The 17,155-nt window shown below is 50.7% G+C and overlaps 2 protein-coding genes across 2 annotated transcripts; both read left to right on the top strand.

The window, feature by feature from the left end:
* The first annotated feature begins 2,226 nt into the window (after positions 1-2,226).
* On the top strand, positions 2,227-4,774 carry LOC115528442 (glutathione S-transferase theta-1-like). Its single transcript, XM_030336576.1, has 5 exons — positions 2,227-2,665; positions 2,751-2,838; positions 3,815-3,965; positions 4,248-4,424; positions 4,509-4,774. Exons 1-5 carry the CDS (start codon positions 2,554-2,556, stop codon positions 4,707-4,709), a joined length of 729 nt encoding a protein of 242 aa, XP_030192436.1. The 5' UTR covers positions 2,227-2,553; the 3' UTR covers positions 4,710-4,774.
* Positions 4,775-5,337: 563 nt separating this feature from the next.
* LOC115528443 (glutathione S-transferase theta-4-like) lies at positions 5,338-12,314 on the top strand. The gene is made up of 5 exons (XM_030336577.1): positions 5,338-5,702; positions 7,068-7,155; positions 9,938-10,088; positions 10,649-10,825; positions 12,003-12,314. The coding sequence occupies exons 1-5, from the start codon at positions 5,591-5,593 to the stop codon at positions 12,198-12,200; spliced, it is 726 nt and encodes a 241-aa protein (XP_030192437.1). The 5' UTR covers positions 5,338-5,590; the 3' UTR covers positions 12,201-12,314.
* Positions 12,315-17,155: the final 4,841 nt, after the last annotated feature.

Here is a 17,155-nt window from a genome sequence, read left to right as displayed (position 1 = left end):
GCTGGGTAGGAACAGGGACAGACAAATTCCTGAGAGGCAGGGCTTTCGTCTCAAGTTCCCAGGTGACACTGGTTGACTTTATGGTGCTGAAGGAGCTGCTGGTGCAGGCATGAGCTCAGACCAGCCAGGCAGCCTCCCTCCGCTGACCCTGCCTAGAGGGCCAGGGGGGCCAAAATCTCTGTTTGACAGATGGTGGGATCCTTCCCTGGCTTTCCTCAGGTCCTGTGGCTGCCCTTGGGGTCAGTGGCATGGCTATCCCTGTCTCCTGTATTGGAGTCTAGAATCAAAGCCTCAGCACTGACCTGTCCGTGAGCCCTATGACCCATGTGGGGCTTGGCTGTGTTGTGCTGGGAAGAGTGGTCATGGCTGGTGGCATAGCAGGAGTTAATGGAGGCTTTCCTGGGTACAGGGTTGTGCCAGGGCCACAGCCCCATCCTGAAGATCCAGGGGGCAGGTGGTCAATCCCTCCCGGGGCCCCCACCAGAGTTACATCATAGGTCCGCTTAGAAGGCTGGGAGATATAAGAAAGACTCCTCTCTGGTCACCTATCCTTGGCCTTTTGGTTTGTCTGAGTCTCTTTGTTGGATGAGCGAATGAATGAGCAAATGAGTAATGAATGAGTGAATGAGAGTCCCTTGCTGCCCTCCTCCCTATCTCTGTCTCCCCACCTTGCTTCCAGGTTACTCGCTGTCTATTCCTCCCTTCTCTTGCTCCTCCCCTTCACCGTAGCACTGTGACCCCTATCCGATATGGTAAACCCAGTTGGGGTTTTCTGTGCAGGGTTGGGTTACAGGTCCCAGGGTATTGGACCCAGGGCTCCCTGATGACTCTGGACATGCCAAGTCTGAGCCCAGCCTCCCATCTACAGACTTGCTGGATGGCTGCTGGCTTTGCTGGGCCTGCCTGGCTTCAATCCCTTCTGCCTGGGCTCCAGGATGGCTGGCTCTGGACAGCCTGGCTCCTGGAGGCTGCCCAGCCCTTGTCCTCCTCCACCAGGGAAGAATCTGAGCCAGCTGTGTTCCTTCTGCAGACAGTCGCTTTCCCGGCCTCTCCTTGGGAATGACAATGCACGTCAGCAGGGGTCAGCCTTGGGCCTGTTCCCAGTCCTTCCTTCCCAGGAACTCCTATCACAGCCCTAGGACCCTGCCTGATCCAATCAGAGTGGTCAAGGGATACAGGGTCTTCACTGGCTGGGCTGGGCCATGAACTATCCTTAAAACTAAGGGTGGGGTCAGCTCTGCCCAAGCCACATGTCCTGTGAGTATATGTGTTTGTAAGGGGTGCAATGTGTCCCTAAAAGTCCTGCCTGGCAGACTTCAGTTCCTATGAAAACAGTGGGGAAGGCATTAGAGTTCCCTTGCATGGTCAGTGGCTCTGACCTCCTCAGGTCCCAGAATGGGGCTGGGGGCAGCTTCCTGTGAGACCATGGCTCAGTTCCCAGGGGGCTACTCTGGCTTGCTACCTGCTCCGCGAGTCACCCCACCGGCCAGGGCCAGTGTGGATGCCAGGCCCCAGCTCCCAACCCACCCATGGCTGTTGTCTGGGTTCATGGAGGCCCTGCCCCACAACCTCACCCTCAGTGTCTCAAGACTTGGGTTCTGACAGAAGAGAAGTGCACGGGACAGTCCAAGAGGAAGGCTGAGAGGCAAATGGACAAGGTTGGAGAGTGTGGGGAGAGGGAGCACTGCAGGGCTGAGGGTGCTTGGGAGCATGGGATCAGATTTGGACTTGAGAAATCCCCTCTGGTGCTGTGTGGACCAGGACAGCGGGCCCTGGGATGGAAGTAGAAGGGCTGGTGAGGAAGCTGGTGAGGCCGGAGGGAACAGGTGTGGGTAAGGAGAGGGAAGACTCCAGGGGGCTGGTCTGAGCCCCAGGGGGTGGGGGGCACCAGAGGAGGACAGTCAAGAGAGAGATGCCTTTACAACGTCAGGATTTCAGGACAGTTACTCAGACCGGAGAGAGGAGAGGCCTGGGCTGGGGGCATGTGAGTATGAGCATGAGCGTGTGTGTGTGTGTGTGTGTGTGTGTGTGTGACAGAGAGAGAGAGAGGAGAGAGAGACTCTGTGTGTGGGACTCTGTGTGTGTTTGTGTGAGTCTGTGTGTGAGGCACAGGTGCAGTGGGAGGAAAAACATAAAAGGCCTTAAAGACCAATAGTGTGCCTCTGCCAGGGAGACTCCTACTTCGACAGAAAGGTTGTGAAAGCCTCCCCGGCTGCCAGGAAGCAAAGATCAGGGAGTGGCCCAGCCAGAGGGAAGAGGCAGGACCTGGGGGTGTCCAGGGGCTTGTAACACCCAGTGAAGCAGGAGGAGGGCCAGGCTGGGGACCCTGCTTTGAAAAACCAGCGACAAATATTCAACAGCCCACCCTGCTTCCACTCAACCGACAGCCCAGGAGGTGGGGAGGCTTGCCAGGGCTCCGAGCTAGTAGCTCAGAGGAAGTAGGCTTGGGGGAGGGGAACAGACGTCTTTGGGTCCCATTTTGAAGGGCCCAAGCAAACCTCCCCGGAAGCAGGCTAGAGTGTTGAGCAGGGGAGGACACTGGGCGGGTCAGGCATGCCGCTGGAGCTGTTTCTGGACCTGTACTCGCCCCCCTGCCGTGCCATTTACATTTTCGCCAAGAAGAATGGCATTCCCTTTGAGTTTCGGTCTGTGGAGCTGGGACGAGGTGAGTCTTGGTTAGGCTGGGCCACATGGGGGGTGGCACCCAGGAGCCAGATCTTGCTGAGCCACCCATCCTCTGCATCCCCCAGGGGAGCACCTGAAGCCTGAATTCTTGAAGGTGAACCCCCTGGGGAAGGTGCCTGCCCTGAGGGATGGAGACTTCCTGTTGGCGGAGAGGTAATGGGGTCCTGGCGCCTGTGGAGGCTTCGAGGTTGGGGGAGGTGGAGAGAGGACGGCAGAAAGCTGATGGTCCCACACTTGGAGATCTTTCCAGGCTGCTGCGGTCCCCTCTTCCTCCTTTTAGCTCACCCAGCTTGGGGGCAAGGGGCTGGACTAGGAGCTGCTTTGGGGCTAAAGCTGGTTGGTAGCTTCAGCATGGAGGGCTGGGCAAAGGTCACTCTGTTAGGCCTGGACAACCTGGACTCTGCTGGGGAAGATCCAAGCTTGAGGTTAGCCCTCCCCAGGAGTCCCGAACCTGGCTTTCAAGTCACAGGAGCCAGGAGCTAGGCAGCCCCAGATTTGCATTGGGCTCTGAATCCCAGTTCCCCATATCCTCGATCTCGGCCACGGAGGGGCCACAGAACTTCGTGTCCCATGTTTCTCCCCTGTAAAATGGAGTAGTAACGTAACCCCTCCCAGGACCTGCCTGAGAATGGAAACTGGGCACCACCTTTTTCTATAAAATGTTTTCTAGTTGCCATTACATTTTTATTATTTGATTTGGAAATTGTGTGCCAGGAGCCCAGGGAGGATCAAGAAAGGGGTTCTCCTCGATCCCCTCTCCCGGACCCTGGCTGCTAGGGAGCACTGGCCTGGGAGGGAACTTGGAGATCCCTTGGGCAGGATGTCCATGGCAGGTCTGCCTCCCTCCTGCTCAGTAGGACCCAGATGCCAGAGAGGTGGGTCTGGAGGCAGAGGGCTGGCTGGGTTAGTAGCTGGGGGAGGGGAGGTGGAAATATGGGTCCACGGGGAGCGCGTGAGGAATGGAGCAGTTTGGTGGAGAAAAGATGGCCCGTGGTGGGGATGTGGGAGTGGGGTTGGCCTCCCCCGGAGGTGGCGTTGGACAGAAATCCAGTCAAATCACCCTGTTTGTGAGAGATGAAGCTGCCTAGCCCTGAGGGGTGGGGGACTCTCTGACACCCCCTGTTTGCAGTGTGGCCATCCTTTTATACTTGAGCCGCAAGTACCAGACGGCGCCATACTGGTATCCACCTGACCTGCAGGCCCGCGCCCGAGTCGACGAGTACCTGGCGTGGCAGCACACGGCCATCCAGCTGCCTGCCGCCAATGTCTACCTGTGTAAGGTGAGCCTCCCGCCCTATTATGCAGGCTTGGGCAGCAGTCAGAACGCCCAGTGCTGGAAAGGACCCACGGGCACATATACAGCCCTCTATCCACTGTCCCGGGTAGACATCTGTAGTTGATCACGGCATTCTTTCCCCGAGTCTAAATGAATCCTCAGAATCCTTCTGAATACAGTGCCCCAGGGGGTATCACTAATGGACGGTGGCCAGGGAGGGGTGGAGAGGTGGTTGAGGATGTTTGGAGGAACCCAGGATAAGCTGCCTCCATTCCCCCTGGCCCAGTCCCTCCTGCCCCACTTCTCGGGGCAGCCTGTGGACACCGTGCGCCTAGACCGGCTGTTGGGGAAGCTGAAACCAGCCCTGCAGCACCTGGATCAGGAGGTCCTGGCGGCCAAACCCTTCCTGGCTACAGAGCAGGTCTCCCTAGCAGATCTGATGGCATTCACGGAGCTGATGCAGGTAAGCTTCTCCTGCCTGTTTGCCCTCTGGGGGCACTCTGGGCACTGGTCTGAGTCCCCTGCTCTGGCTACCCTGTCTCCCCAGCCCACTGCTGTTGGCTGCGACCTCTTCCGAGACTGGCCCCGGCTGGCAGCCTGGCGAGCCCGAGTAGAGGCTGCCCTGGGCCCTGAGCTTGTCCAAAATGCGCACAAGCTTGTGCTACAGCCGCGGGACCCCAGAGACGCCCAGCAGGACCCCCGGCTGGCACAGGAGCTGGTGCATCGGCTGCAGGAGCGGCTCAGTTGAGAGGGATGTGGCCCAGCCCATTCCCCTGCACTCTTCCACCCACAATAAACATGCTGTGTGACGTCTACTTGTCTCCAGCTTCCTCTGCCTTACCAAGTGGGGTCTCCCCGCTTCTGAGCAGAATCTGGAGGGACAAGAGATCTCCCGAGATGATGCAGCCTAGAGGCAGCAGCACTCAGGCCTCTCGTGGGCTTCTAGTTACCTTCCTGAGTTGCCAGCTGCTGAACTCCACTGGCCACTGCCAGTCCCAAGCCAGACCGGAAGTTTCTGGGATTCTCTCCGTGGCACAGCTTCACTGGCTGACCCTAGATACTCCTGTGGCGTTGTCCCCGGTGCCCTGACTGCTCCCTAGGATCCTGTTTGTCTTTCTCTCAACACTTTTCTAACCATAGTTCAGGCTAGACTGACCTATGCATACCCCCAATCCTTGCTTCTGAAACCTTCCATGGTTACTTCCTATTGCCCCATCCTCGTTCTGGACCCAGCAGAGGCCCTTGGGTTACATTCTACAATAAAGTTCTGGCCCTCACAATTCCCGCGTGTAAGTCCTTCTCGACATGGGCCACGGGCACACACATGTGCCAAGAGGGAGGGGGAAGGGCAGGGTTGCAGGTGGCCCCCACTTCCTGCCCCTGAGCCAGGGTCCTCTCCCTTGTCTACTCCTGAGTCTCCCAAGAATTCTTGCTGCTGTGAGAATTCCGGGCTTCCTGGCCTCATGACAACACCAAGTGAAACAAGAAGTTCCAGAATGTGGGGTCCTAGGCCTAGGTTGGAGAGGGCCGACGGGCACAGAGCCAGGCCCAGGGGCTCAGGCCGCATATAGGCTCAGGTTCAGAGCCTGCTGGCTGTGGCTGGTGGGGGTGCCCGACACGTGTCTCAGCATGGGTCTGGAGCTCTATCTGGACCTGCTGTCAGCATCCTGCCGCGCTGTCTACATCTTCGCTAGGAAGAACAACATCCCCTTTGACTTCCAGTTTGTGGATCTGCTAAAAGGTAGGCACCCCATGCTGCCCGGCATAGGTCTGGCCTTGGCAGGGAGGCAGGACGCAAGGTCAGAGCGTCTCTGAGAAGCGGAGACACAGAGGCGACTCCCCACCTTAAAGTCCAGACTTTCCAAGGGAATCGTAGGCTGTCCGGCCCTGTGACTAATTCTGCCCTGCTATGATGAACAGGCTCTTTTTTTTTTTTAAGTTTATTTATTTATTTTGAGAGAGACAGAGACAATGTGAGTGGGGGAGGGGCAGAGAGAGAGTGAGAGAGAGAATCCCAAGCAGGCTCTACACTGCCAGCATGGAGCCCAATGTGGGGCTTGGACCCACAAAACTGTGAGATCATGACCTGAGCTGAAACCCAAGAGCTGGACGCTTAACTGACCGAGCCACCCAGGAGCCCTATGAACAGGCTCTTATAAGATAAAGTGGAAGGAAGAGTGCCAGGCATCCCCTGGTCTCCCATCTAGAGCCCTTGGCTTTTCCTTGCAGTATCTTGTTAGCTGCAGCACATCAGATGAGCTGGCAAAGGTCGCAGAAGTGTGTGGTCATCCAAATCTGAGTCAACACTACCTCTTCAGGCCACACTCATTCTCCCTCCACGTTCACACCTGCTCAGGGTGACACAGGCCCGGGGTGAGGTGCAGAGCACTGGTCTCCAACATTACCCCAAGCATGGAGGAGGTTCTTAAAAGCTCACGTTGCAGAGGCAGAAGCCTCTAGAACATAGAGGAGGAGGCCAGGTGCTCCGAAATGAGGTGTGAATCCAGCCCCAGAAATGTTTTCTGACCGAGGCAGCTGGTTGAGGAAGAGTTAAAACTCCCAATAGATCAGGGTGCCTGGCTGGCTCAGTTGCTAGAATTTGTGGACTCTTGATCTCTGGGGCTGGTCATGAGTTCAAGCCCTTGTGCAGCGGAGGGCTTACTTAACAACAAAACAAAACAAAACCCACCCCAACAAAACAAGTCTTCTGATAGATTGGTTGTATATGAGAGGCTCCCTTTTGGATTCCAGCTGTGTGCTGGGGCTGGGGCTGAAGGAGTGGGGGTGGGATCCAGGCTTCTAGGGCTGCTGCTGATTCACAGGCTATGGCTTCAGGCCGAGTTGGGAGTGGGGGTCGGAGGCCTCCAACTTCTGTAAGCCAATGGGTTGTCCTGGTCACTGAGCCTGGGATGGGGGCAGGAGTCTTGATCCTAATCCCGATTCTGCCACTGACTTGCCCTTTGACCTGAAGTGAGCCATGGATGGTGTTCCTCTGGGCTTGTTTCTCCTTCTAGAGAAAAGGGGGAGAAAGGCATCTGCCTCTGGGAGACCTGGGCCTCTCTTTCCTAGAGTCCCAGCACCCTCAGACCTTTCCTACCCCTCTCAGGTCACCACCACAGCAAGGAATACATAAAGATCAACCCCCTGAAGAAGGTACCCAGCCTCAAAGATGGAAAATTTGTCTTATCTGAAAGGTAAGTCTTCCTTGCCCACCCCTGCTCCCATCTGTCTCTGCTCCTCCTGGGACATTCATGTGGAGCCGACCTACTAGTACTTATTTTTTATTTACTGTGAAAAATTTTATATGTACACCAAAGTAGAATGAATACTAACTAATGAGGGATATGAAGACCTCCACAGGATACCCATCACACAATTCCGACAGTGGTCCACGTGGGGAGCCCATTTTGCATCACCTGTAACCAACCCACTCTATTCCCCTCTATTCCCCTACCTGCCAGATAAAAGATGAGGGCTCATAAAAAAAAAAAAAATCCCCAAAATATTTTCTTTGTGGCTTGTGCATTTGAATCCAGCTCCAAATAAACTACAAGTATGGCAGCTTGTGGTCTGCCTATAGTTCCCTCCATGCCCCACCTTTTGCCTTTGCATTTTTAATATACTTTTTAAAAAATGTTTATTTATTTTTGAGAGAGAGAGCACAAGTAGGGGAGGGGTAGAGAGAGAGCGCACAACAGAGGACCCCAAGCAGGCTCCATGCTGACAGCTGATAACCGAGAGCCCAGGGTGGGGCTCAAACCCACAAACCGTGAGAGCATGACCTGAGCCAAAGGCAGATGCTTAACCGACGGAGCCACACAAGTGCCCCTCCCTTTACATTTTCGTTATGGTTGAAGAAACAGAATCCTTTGTCCTGAGGAGTTTCCCACAGTCTAAGTTTTGCTGATCGTGTTCTCATGGTGTCATGTTAACATGGTTTTTCTGTCCCTTCATTTCCTGTAAATTGGTCATTGAAAGTAGAGGTTTGGTGAGATTCAGGGGTTTATTGTTTCTCAGACAGCTTCAGAGGCGGTCTCATGATTGTCAAGTGTATCTTCCAGGTGGACCATAGACCTTGGGTGGCCCCAGTCCTGGATGATTTTCCTAGGGCTGTTGTAAAAAATTACCACTGACTAAATGACTTAGAACAACAGAAATGTATTGCATTCCTAGAAGCTAGACGTCAAAACCCCTGTGAAGGAGCTGGAAAAACTTCTCTCCCGGGTTCTGGTAGCCTCAGGCTATGTGTCTTTGGCCAGTTCGTTGTTGTCTTTGAGCCTCAGTTTCCTCAAATGTAAGCATACTGGGACCCACCTTACAGGGTTATTGTGAGATCAACTGAGATGATTCAGGATTTAGGATTTCCCTTCTTGATGTTTCCCGCCTTCTTAGACAGTTGTCCCTCTGGGGCCTCCCTCTCAGGCTGCTCCTTCCCTTCTCCCCCCTCCCACCTCTGCTCCCTTCTTACCTGCTGACTCTGTGGTGGGCTGCGAGGGCACAGGGGGGCAGGCTCCCGCTTCTTGGACTTTGATGTCATATCAGACTCTGACTCAGGACCCTCTGGGACCCCAGATGTTTTAGACACCTCAAACACATGTGTCCATTCTGAGTTCCTCGCTTCCTGCCCTCCACCAGCCAAGAGCAAGACCATTCCCTCCAAATTGTGCCTCCAGTCTGTACCCTCCCTGTACCCCTGTGGCCCCTGTCCTCCTCAGAACCCCTCCACCCAAGTACCAGAGCTTGTTCTTTTTTTTTTTTTAAGTTTGTTTTGAGAGAGAGAGAGAGAGAGAGAACACAGGAGGGGCAGAGAGAGAGGGAGAGGGAATCCCAAGCAGGATCTGCACTGTCAGCACAGAGCCCGACCCAAGGCTTGAACCCACAAACTGTGAGATCATGACCTGAGCCAAAATCAAGAGTCAGACGCTCAACTGACTGAGCCACCCAGGCACCCCTCTTTTTTTTTTTTTTAAATTGAGATACAATTGCCATACAACATTATATTAGTTTCAGGTGTACAACATAATGATTCAGTTTATGTATATATTGTGAACTGATGATCACCGTGGTAAGTTCTAGTTGACCTCTGTCATCACATATAGTTGTAGATTTTTTTCCCTTATGATAAGAACTTTTAACACCTACTCTCTTAGCAACTATATTTTTTTATTTTTTATTTTCTTTTAATTTTTTAAAATTTTATTGATTTTTGAGAGAGAGAGAGAGAGTGGAGGAGGTGCAGAGAGAGAGGGAGACACAGAATCTGAAACAGGCTCCAGGCTCTGAGCTGTCAGCACAGAGCCTGACATGGGGCTTGAACTCACGAACCGTGAGATTATGACCTGAGCTGAAGTCTGACACTTAACTGACTGAGCCACCCAGACGCCCCCCCCCTTTTTAAAATATATATATTTTAATGTTTGTTTATTTTTGAGAGATAGCACAAGCAAGAGAGGGACAGGGAGGGGGTGTATAGAGGCTCTGAAGTGGACTTTGCACTGTCAGCTGGGATCCTGGGGGCTTGAACTCACGAACTGTGCGATCATGACCTGGGCTGAAGTCAGATACTCAACCAACTGAGGCACCCATGCACCCCTCTTTTATTTATTTATTTATTTATTTATTTATTTATTTATATTTAAATGTTTATTTATTTTTTGAGAGGCAAAGAGAGACAGAGTGTGGCTATCTCTTACCCCTGAATTCCCATACATGTTGTTTTCCGTCTAGACTGCCCTTCCTCATGCCATCCATCAGATCCCATTCACCCTGCTGGTCTCCCTTCGGGCATTCGCTGACTGGCGGACTGACTGCCTTTCCTGGCACCCTTTGGGCTCATCCTTCCCCCAGAAGAATGTCAGTGCCTAGCACCTGCCTGTGGCTGGAAGCCCCACACTGAGCCCCAGCCACGCTGGGGTGGTGGGTGTAACAATGTTGAGGAAGGCAAGAGCAGTGCCCCCCGACTTTTCCTTTCTGCAGCGTGGCCATCCTTTTCTACCTGTGCCGCAAGTACAGCACACCCTCACACTGGTACCCACCAGACCTGCACACACGTGCCCGCGTGGATGAGTTCATGGCCTGGCAGCACACTGCCATTCAGATGCCCATGAGCAGGATCTTCTGGATCAAGGTGAGTGGGGTCAAGGCCGGGCTGACCACCAGTGAGTTCAAGCAAGTCTCCCTCCCTTCCTGAGCATCATTTCCTCAGCTCCCTCTCCTGCCTGCCTTACAGAGCTGATGGGAGTGTGGAATGAACCATTGGGTATGAAAAAGCCTTATAAAGACAAGGGGAAGGGTACCCAGGAGGGGCTGATATTACTCAAGACTGGATAAGATTCAAGAAATTTCATTCTGAACTAGAAAACATCATAGTCAAAGGGCCCAGAGAGACCACCAAATTTGAAGATGACGACTAGCCAATGTATGTATATGTACCCTTACTTCTTATCTCATGCCCGTGACAGACATCACTAATCCATCACAGGATTCCATCCTGCTAGGATCTCAAAATCCTTCTGGACAATGGCCCCAGGTAACTTCTACCAACCAGAACTGCTAAAAGAGGTGAACTTGCTTTACATTCTTGGTTCTGTCCAACACCTCTCTAGCAGACAAGGATGCTGAAGATTGGAGGGTCAGAGGGGACTAGGGTGCAGCCTCCTCTTCCCTCCTCTCCCCCACCCCGGCCAGATGCTGATCCCAATGATCACTGGTGAGGAGGTTCCAGATGAGAAGGTGGAGCAGATGCTGGCAGAGGTGAAGAACAGCATGCAGCTCTTTGAGGAGAAGTTTCTGCAGGACAAGATGTTCATTGCTGGGGACCACATCTCACTGGCTGACGTGGTGGCCCTGGTGGAGATGATGCAGGTGTGCAGTGGGGTAGGGACACAGCCTGGGCAGAGGTAGGACTCCTCTGTGACCACTGGGGCCATAGTGTGAGGATAGGCTGCTGGAGGGAGAGGGATTCTGGGAGCCAGGTGCCTAGACCTGACCCAGGGGTAACCGGAAGCACAGGAGATTTTGAACCAAGGAGGGTCACGATTATCCATGCTTCACAATGCTTTTTCAGCGTGGGCAGGAGCTGGAAGGCAGGCCTGGGACAGGGAGAAGAACACAACATTTCTCAGTTAGTCAGCCAGGATCCTGGATGCCTCCGCCTCCTGCCGGACCCTCCAGGAAGTGTCCAGAGGCCTCCAAAGTGTCCTTCTGGATGAATGCCTCTTTTCTAGAGCACCAGACATCTAGCTATACAAGGAAGCTCCCTGGTTCTGGGTCGGAGGGGCATCCACAGTGCTTTTGGGGGTCCACCTGGGTGTGGGACAGTTATGTGGTTTCTACATGCAGGGGAGGGTGGCTAGTTCTGCCCTAGCTGGTATGCAGGGTGGCCAGTTGAGACCCCGGCCAATGTCTTGAGAGGCCAACGCAATTTCTGGCCAGTATGCAAAATGTCCGCTTTAGTCCATGGTCAGTGTGCAAGGCAGATCAGCACCAGAGAAAACCATTTCAGTTTTTCTGTCTCAGGTGGTGTAGTCCCCTACATTTCAAACCCTACCCCTTACATTTCACCCACCCCACCCCATTTTGGAGCCCCCAAGCTTTTTGCGTGCATGTTTCTTAGACTACCTGCTGGGTCTCCCATTCCAGGCCCTGCGCCTGATCACAGAGGAAGGTTCAATGTGGAGGAAATTCAATGTGTGAATTCTTCCCACTCTCATCTGGGAATAAGGGATTTCCCTGGTAGAAGGCAGGGCCCATGGGAGGTTTCACACTAAAAAGTAGGAGTCATCTGGGCCAGGAGTCACCTCAGAGAGGGGTTCAGGAACCTTGGAGCAAGACCAGTGGAGAACCTGGAGATTCTGACCTTCCAGCCCCCACCCCACATCTATCACATAGGGTATGACCCCTTGCTCAGGCCTGGGAGTGGGATGGGTCACAGACTCACTCTTTGCAGTGGCAGATAGGGAGACACCCTGAGGCTGTAGGAGGGGACGTAGGTAGGGCTGGTCCCCTGGCTGACCATCTCTTCCTCTTTGTGTGTCTACAGCCCATGGGAGGCAACTATAATGTCTTCCTCAATAGCTCCAAGATTGCTGAGTGGCGCATGAGGGTGGAGCTGGCCATTGGCCCTAGCCTCTTTGGGGAGGCCCATGACCGGCTGATGAGGTTGGCCGAGTGGGACAGTTCAACATTGGATCCAATGGTCAAGGAGAGGATCTGTGAGTTGCTGCAGAAGTTCAAGTAGAAGCAGCCCATCCTGCAGGGCCTGGCTGGCCCAGGTCTTCGAGCTTCTTTCCTTAGGGGAGATGTTGAAAACAATTCCACTTCTTCACCTAATAAAGTACTGTCACAACCACCATGGTTGCTGGGCCTGGGACAGTTGGTGTGAGCATAAATTCTCGTGTGGGAGAAGGTGGCGGTGATGGGTCCTCCCAGGTTCCAAAAAGAGTTTAAAAGCTAAAGGTTAAATATGATTAAGGGTGCCCTGCTGGCTCAGTTGGTAGAGCATGTGACTCTTGATCTTGTAAGGGTTAAATTGTAGTGTAGGGCTAACCTGTAGCCTTAAGAAATAACAGCTTTGTTTTAACACTGTAGACTAAGAGATAACAGCCTTGGCCTATCAATCAAGGGAACAAAAGTTCAAGGAAAATCAACTGGATTAGTGTTTGATTGGAGTGGGGCAGGGCATGTCTGAACTGTTTCCACCCCCATCTGGGAACTATTTCTTTGTTCTGTTCCCAGATGATGATAAGACCATGTGGTTGGCTATAAAAACTCTGTACCCCGGCTGTTTGAGACTGCACTTGGGTCAAGAGTGTCGGTCTTGATCGATTGCCCTTGCCTCTCATTGCAATAAACTTTGTTGTGACTGTCATTGGTGCCCATAGTATTCTGTTTCAGGAGTCGTGTGGATGCAACAATCTTAGGGTTGTGAATTCGAGCCCCAAGTTGGGCATAGAGCTTACCTAAAAACAAACAAACAAACAAACAAACAAACAAAACACTGGATTTAATATAACTTAAAAAATAAACATGATTCAATTGTCAATAATAGTTGATGACTTCAATATCCCACTTTCAATAAAGGATAAAACAGTAGGACAGAAAATCATCAAGGAAATAGAGGACTTGAACGATGCTATAAACCAATGGACCTACCATATATATATACAGAACACTCCACCAACGACCACAGAATACACACTCTTTTTGTTTTTTTTAAGTTTATTTTTTTTAGTAATCTCTACGCCCATTGTGGGGCTGGAACTCATGACCTCGAGATCAAGAGTTGAATGCTCTTCCACCTGAGCCAGCCAGGTGCCCCAGAACACACATTCTTCTCAAGCACACATGGAATATTCTCCAGGATAGACCATATGTCAGGTCACAAAATAAATCTCCATGAATTTAAACAGATTGAAGTTATATCATGTATATTCTTGGGAACACAATGGAGTGAAATTAGAAAATAATAGGAGAGGCACCTGGATGGCTCAGTCAGTTAAGGATTCAATTCTTTTTTTTTTTTTTAATTTTTTTTTCCCAACGTTTTTAATTTATTTTTGGGACAGAGAGAGACAGAGCATGAACGGGGGAGGGGCAGAGAGAGAGGGAGACACAGAATGGGAAACAGGCTCCAGGCTCTGAGCCATCAGCCCAGAGCCTGACGCGGGGCTCGAACTCACGGACTGCGAGATCGTGACCTGGCTGAAGTCGGACGCTCAACCGACTGCGCCACCCAGGCACCCCAAGCATTCAATTCTTGATTTCGGCTCAGGTCATGATCTCATGGCTCGTGAGGGTGAGCCCCACATCGGTTCCTCACCAAGGAGCCTGCTTGGGATTCTCTCTCTCCCTCTCTCTCTCTCTCTCTCTCTGCTCCTCCCTCCCTCTCTCTCTTTCCCTCAAAAATAAAGAAGAAATGAACTAAAAATGAACTAAAAAAAGAAAATAACAGAAGGAAAACTAGAAAGTTCACAAATATCTGGAAATTAAACAATACATTCTCTCTTTTGTTTTTTAAAGTAGGCTCCACACCCAGCACAGAAGCCAATGTGGGGCTTGAACTCATGACTCTGAGATCAAGGCCTGAGCTGAGATCAAGAGTTGGACACTTAACTGACTGAGCCACCCAGGTGCCCCAGAGTGTCAGACTCTTGATTTCAGCTCAGGCCATGCTCCCAGGGTCGTGGGATCAAGCCCCAAGTTGGGCTCTTTGCTGAGGCTGGGGATTCGCTCTCTCTCCCTCTGTTTCTCTCCCCTGCCGGTGCTATCTCTCACTCTCAAATAAAAAAAAATAAAATAAAATAAAGTAAATAAAACCCTTTAAAAAGAGAAAAACAAGACAGAAAATCAATGAAACAAAAAAATTGGGTTTTTAAAAAAAGGTTTATTTTGAGAGAGAGAGAGAGTGCATGTGCAATTGTGCATGTGTACTCATGTGGGAGAGGGACAGAGAGAAAATCCCAATCTCAGCACAGAGCCCGCCTGGGGCTGGGAACTACCAACCTGAGACCAAATCAAGATGCTTAACTGACTGAGCCATCCAGGTGCCCCCCAAAATTGGATTAAAATTTTTTTTAAATTTATTTTTGAAAGAGAGAGAGAGAGACAGACAGACAGACAGACAGAGCGTGAGCAAGGGAGGGGCAGAGGGAGATGGAAACACAGAATCTGAAGCAGACTCCAAGCTCTGAGCTGTCGGCACAAAGCCCAATGTGGGGCTCGAACTCACCAACCGTGAGATCATGACGTAAGTCGAAGTCGTCTGCTTAACTGACTGAGCCACCCAGGCACCCCCAAAATTGGATTTTTGAAAAGATCAACAAACTTGACAAATCTTTAGCAGCTATGATGAACAAGAAAAATATAAGACTTGAACTACTCAGATGAGGAAGAAAAGTGGGTACATCACTACTCATCTTACACAAGTATAAAGGATTGTAAAGAAAATGCTAGGAACGATTGTATGAGAATAAGTTAGACAACCTGGATGAGATGGGAAAATTCCTAGAACACATTATCCACCAAAATGGACTCAAGAATAGAAAGTCTGAACAAACTTATGGCAAGTAAAGAGATTGAAATAGTAAAAATAATAATAAAAAAAACCTTCCTACAAAGAAAAGCCTAGGATCAGAAAGTTTCACGGGTGAATTCTATCAAATGCTTAAGGAATTAACACCAAATGGGGCACTTGGCTGGCTCAGTCAGTGGAGCATACAACTCTTGAACTTGAGGTTGTGAGATCTGGCCCCATGTTGGGTGTAGAGACTGTTTAAAAATAAAATCTTAGGGGCGCCTGGGTGGCTCAGTCGGTTAAGCTTCGAACTTGAGATTTCAGCTCAGGTCATGATCTCACGGTTTGTGAGTTCAAGACCCCCATTGGGCTCTGCACTGGCAGTGTGGAGCCTATGTGGGATTTAATCTCTCTCCATCTCTCTGCCCCTCTCCAGTTTGTTCTCTCTCTCTCTCTCTCTCTCTCTCTCAGTGTAAATAAAGAAACTTAAAAAAATAAAATAAAATAAAATCTTAACAGCATAAAAAGAATTAACACTAAGCCTTTACAAACTCTTTCAGAAAATAGAAGAGGAGGAAACATTTCCCACTTGATTCCATTGTTATCAGAGAACCAGTTCCAAATTCATATTTTGTTGCTTGAGGCTTGAAAATCAATACTTGAGAGACAAATGATGGGGGGGAAAGGAAAGTTTGCTTTATTCAGGAAGCTGGAAACCTGAGAAGATGGTGGATAAATGTCGCTAAGATCATCTTCCTCGTCCAGGTGAAGCCAGAGGGTTTTAATTGGGAAGGCACAGGAAAAGGGAGTGGGGTTACATGGGGGAGATGTAGGTGCCCAGGCGGCTAGTGCTATGTGGACGTGACCCTGAACAGACTTGCTGGCATCACTGGCAGCTATTTTGGGATGTAGTCAATCCTTATCTTTCGGGTAAGTTTGGTCCTTCACTCCTCAAGGCCAGTGGCGTTCAAATCTCAAGGAAATAAGTTCTGCTACAGATCAAGGGATTTAAGTCAGCAAACAAGGAGTGCGTAAGCTTGAAGCAAGTGAACCCTTAAGACTGGGTGGAGTGCTACTACACTATGAAGCCAGATGACCCTGAGATCCAAACAGGAAAAAGAACATGAGAAAATAAAAAACTATGTCACAATATTCCTTATAAATGTAGGCATTAAAATTCTCAACAAAATACCAGTAAATCATATCCACAGCATATTAAAAGGATTGTAGGGGCGCCTGGGTGGCTTGGTCGGTTAAGCGTCCGACTTCGGCTCAGGTCATGATCTCACGGTCCGTGAGTTCAAGCCCCGCGTCGGGCTCTGTGCTGACAGCTCAGAGCCTGGAGCCTGTTTCCGATTCTGTGTTTCCCTCTCTCTCTGCCCCTCCCCTGTTAATGCTCTGTCTCTCTCTGTCTCAAAAATAAATAAACGTTAAAAAAAAAATTAAAAAAAAAAAGGATTGTATATCATGAGCAGGAATGCAAAGATGATTCAATATATGAAAATCAATCAGGGCACCTGGGTGACTTGGTTAAGCATCTGACTCTTGATCTCAGCTCAGGTCTTAATCTCAGGGTCTCGAGTTCAAGCCCTGCATTGGGCTTCGTGCTGGGCACGAAGCCTACTTAAAAATAAAACAAAACAGGGGCGCCTGGGTGGCGCAGTCGGTTAAGCGTCCGACTTCAGCCAGGTCACGATCTCGCGGTTCGTGAGTTCGAGCCCCACGTCGGGCTCTGGGCTGATGGCTCAGAGCCTGGAGCCTGTTTCCGATTCTGTGTCTCCCTCTCTCCCTGACCCTCCCCCGTTCATGCTGTCTCTCTCTGTCCCAAAAAATAAATAAACGTTGAAAAAAAAAATAAAACAAAACAAAAAAAATGTGAAAATCAATCATTATGACACATACTAACAAAATAAAGAAAAAAATCACATGATTATCACATGATTATCTTGATAGATGCAGAAAAAAGCATTTGATGAAATCCAACACCCTTTCAGGATAAAATAACCCAACAAATAATGGAAGGGAATTCCCTCAGCCTGATAAAGGGCGTCTATGAAAAACTCACAGCTAACATCATACTTAACGGTGGAGTTCATGAGTTTGAGCCCTGCATCAGTCTCTGTGCTGACAGCTGGGAGCCCAGAGCCTGCTTCAGATTCTGTGTCTCTCTCTGCCCCTCC

Source organism: Lynx canadensis, chromosome D3 (genome assembly GCF_007474595.2).
Source record: "Lynx canadensis isolate LIC74 chromosome D3, mLynCan4.pri.v2, whole genome shotgun sequence".
NCBI lineage: Eukaryota > Metazoa > Chordata > Mammalia > Carnivora > Felidae > Lynx > Lynx canadensis.
The sequence above is the reverse complement of the archived record's forward strand: the minus strand, read 5'-3'. Positions and strand labels throughout refer to the sequence as shown.

Coding starts and splice junctions, on each gene's coding strand:
- LOC115528443 (XM_030336577.1), top strand. CDS start 5,591: ATGGGTCTGGAGCTCTATCTGGACCTGCTGTCAGCATCCTGCCGCGCT. Junction 5,703..7,067: donor GTTTGTGGATCTGCTAAAAG/GTAGGCACCCCA, acceptor TACCCCTCTCAG/GTCACCACCACAGCAAGGAA. Junction 10,826..12,002: donor CCCTGGTGGAGATGATGCAG/GTGTGCAGTGGG, acceptor GTGTGTCTACAG/CCCATGGGAGGCAACTATAA.
- LOC115528442 (XM_030336576.1), top strand. CDS start 2,554: ATGCCGCTGGAGCTGTTTCTGGACCTGTACTCGCCCCCCTGCCGTGCC. Junction 2,666..2,750: donor GTCTGTGGAGCTGGGACGAG/GTGAGTCTTGGT, acceptor TGCATCCCCCAG/GGGAGCACCTGAAGCCTGAA. Junction 2,839..3,814: donor GACTTCCTGTTGGCGGAGAG/GTAATGGGGTCC, acceptor CCCTGTTTGCAG/TGTGGCCATCCTTTTATACT.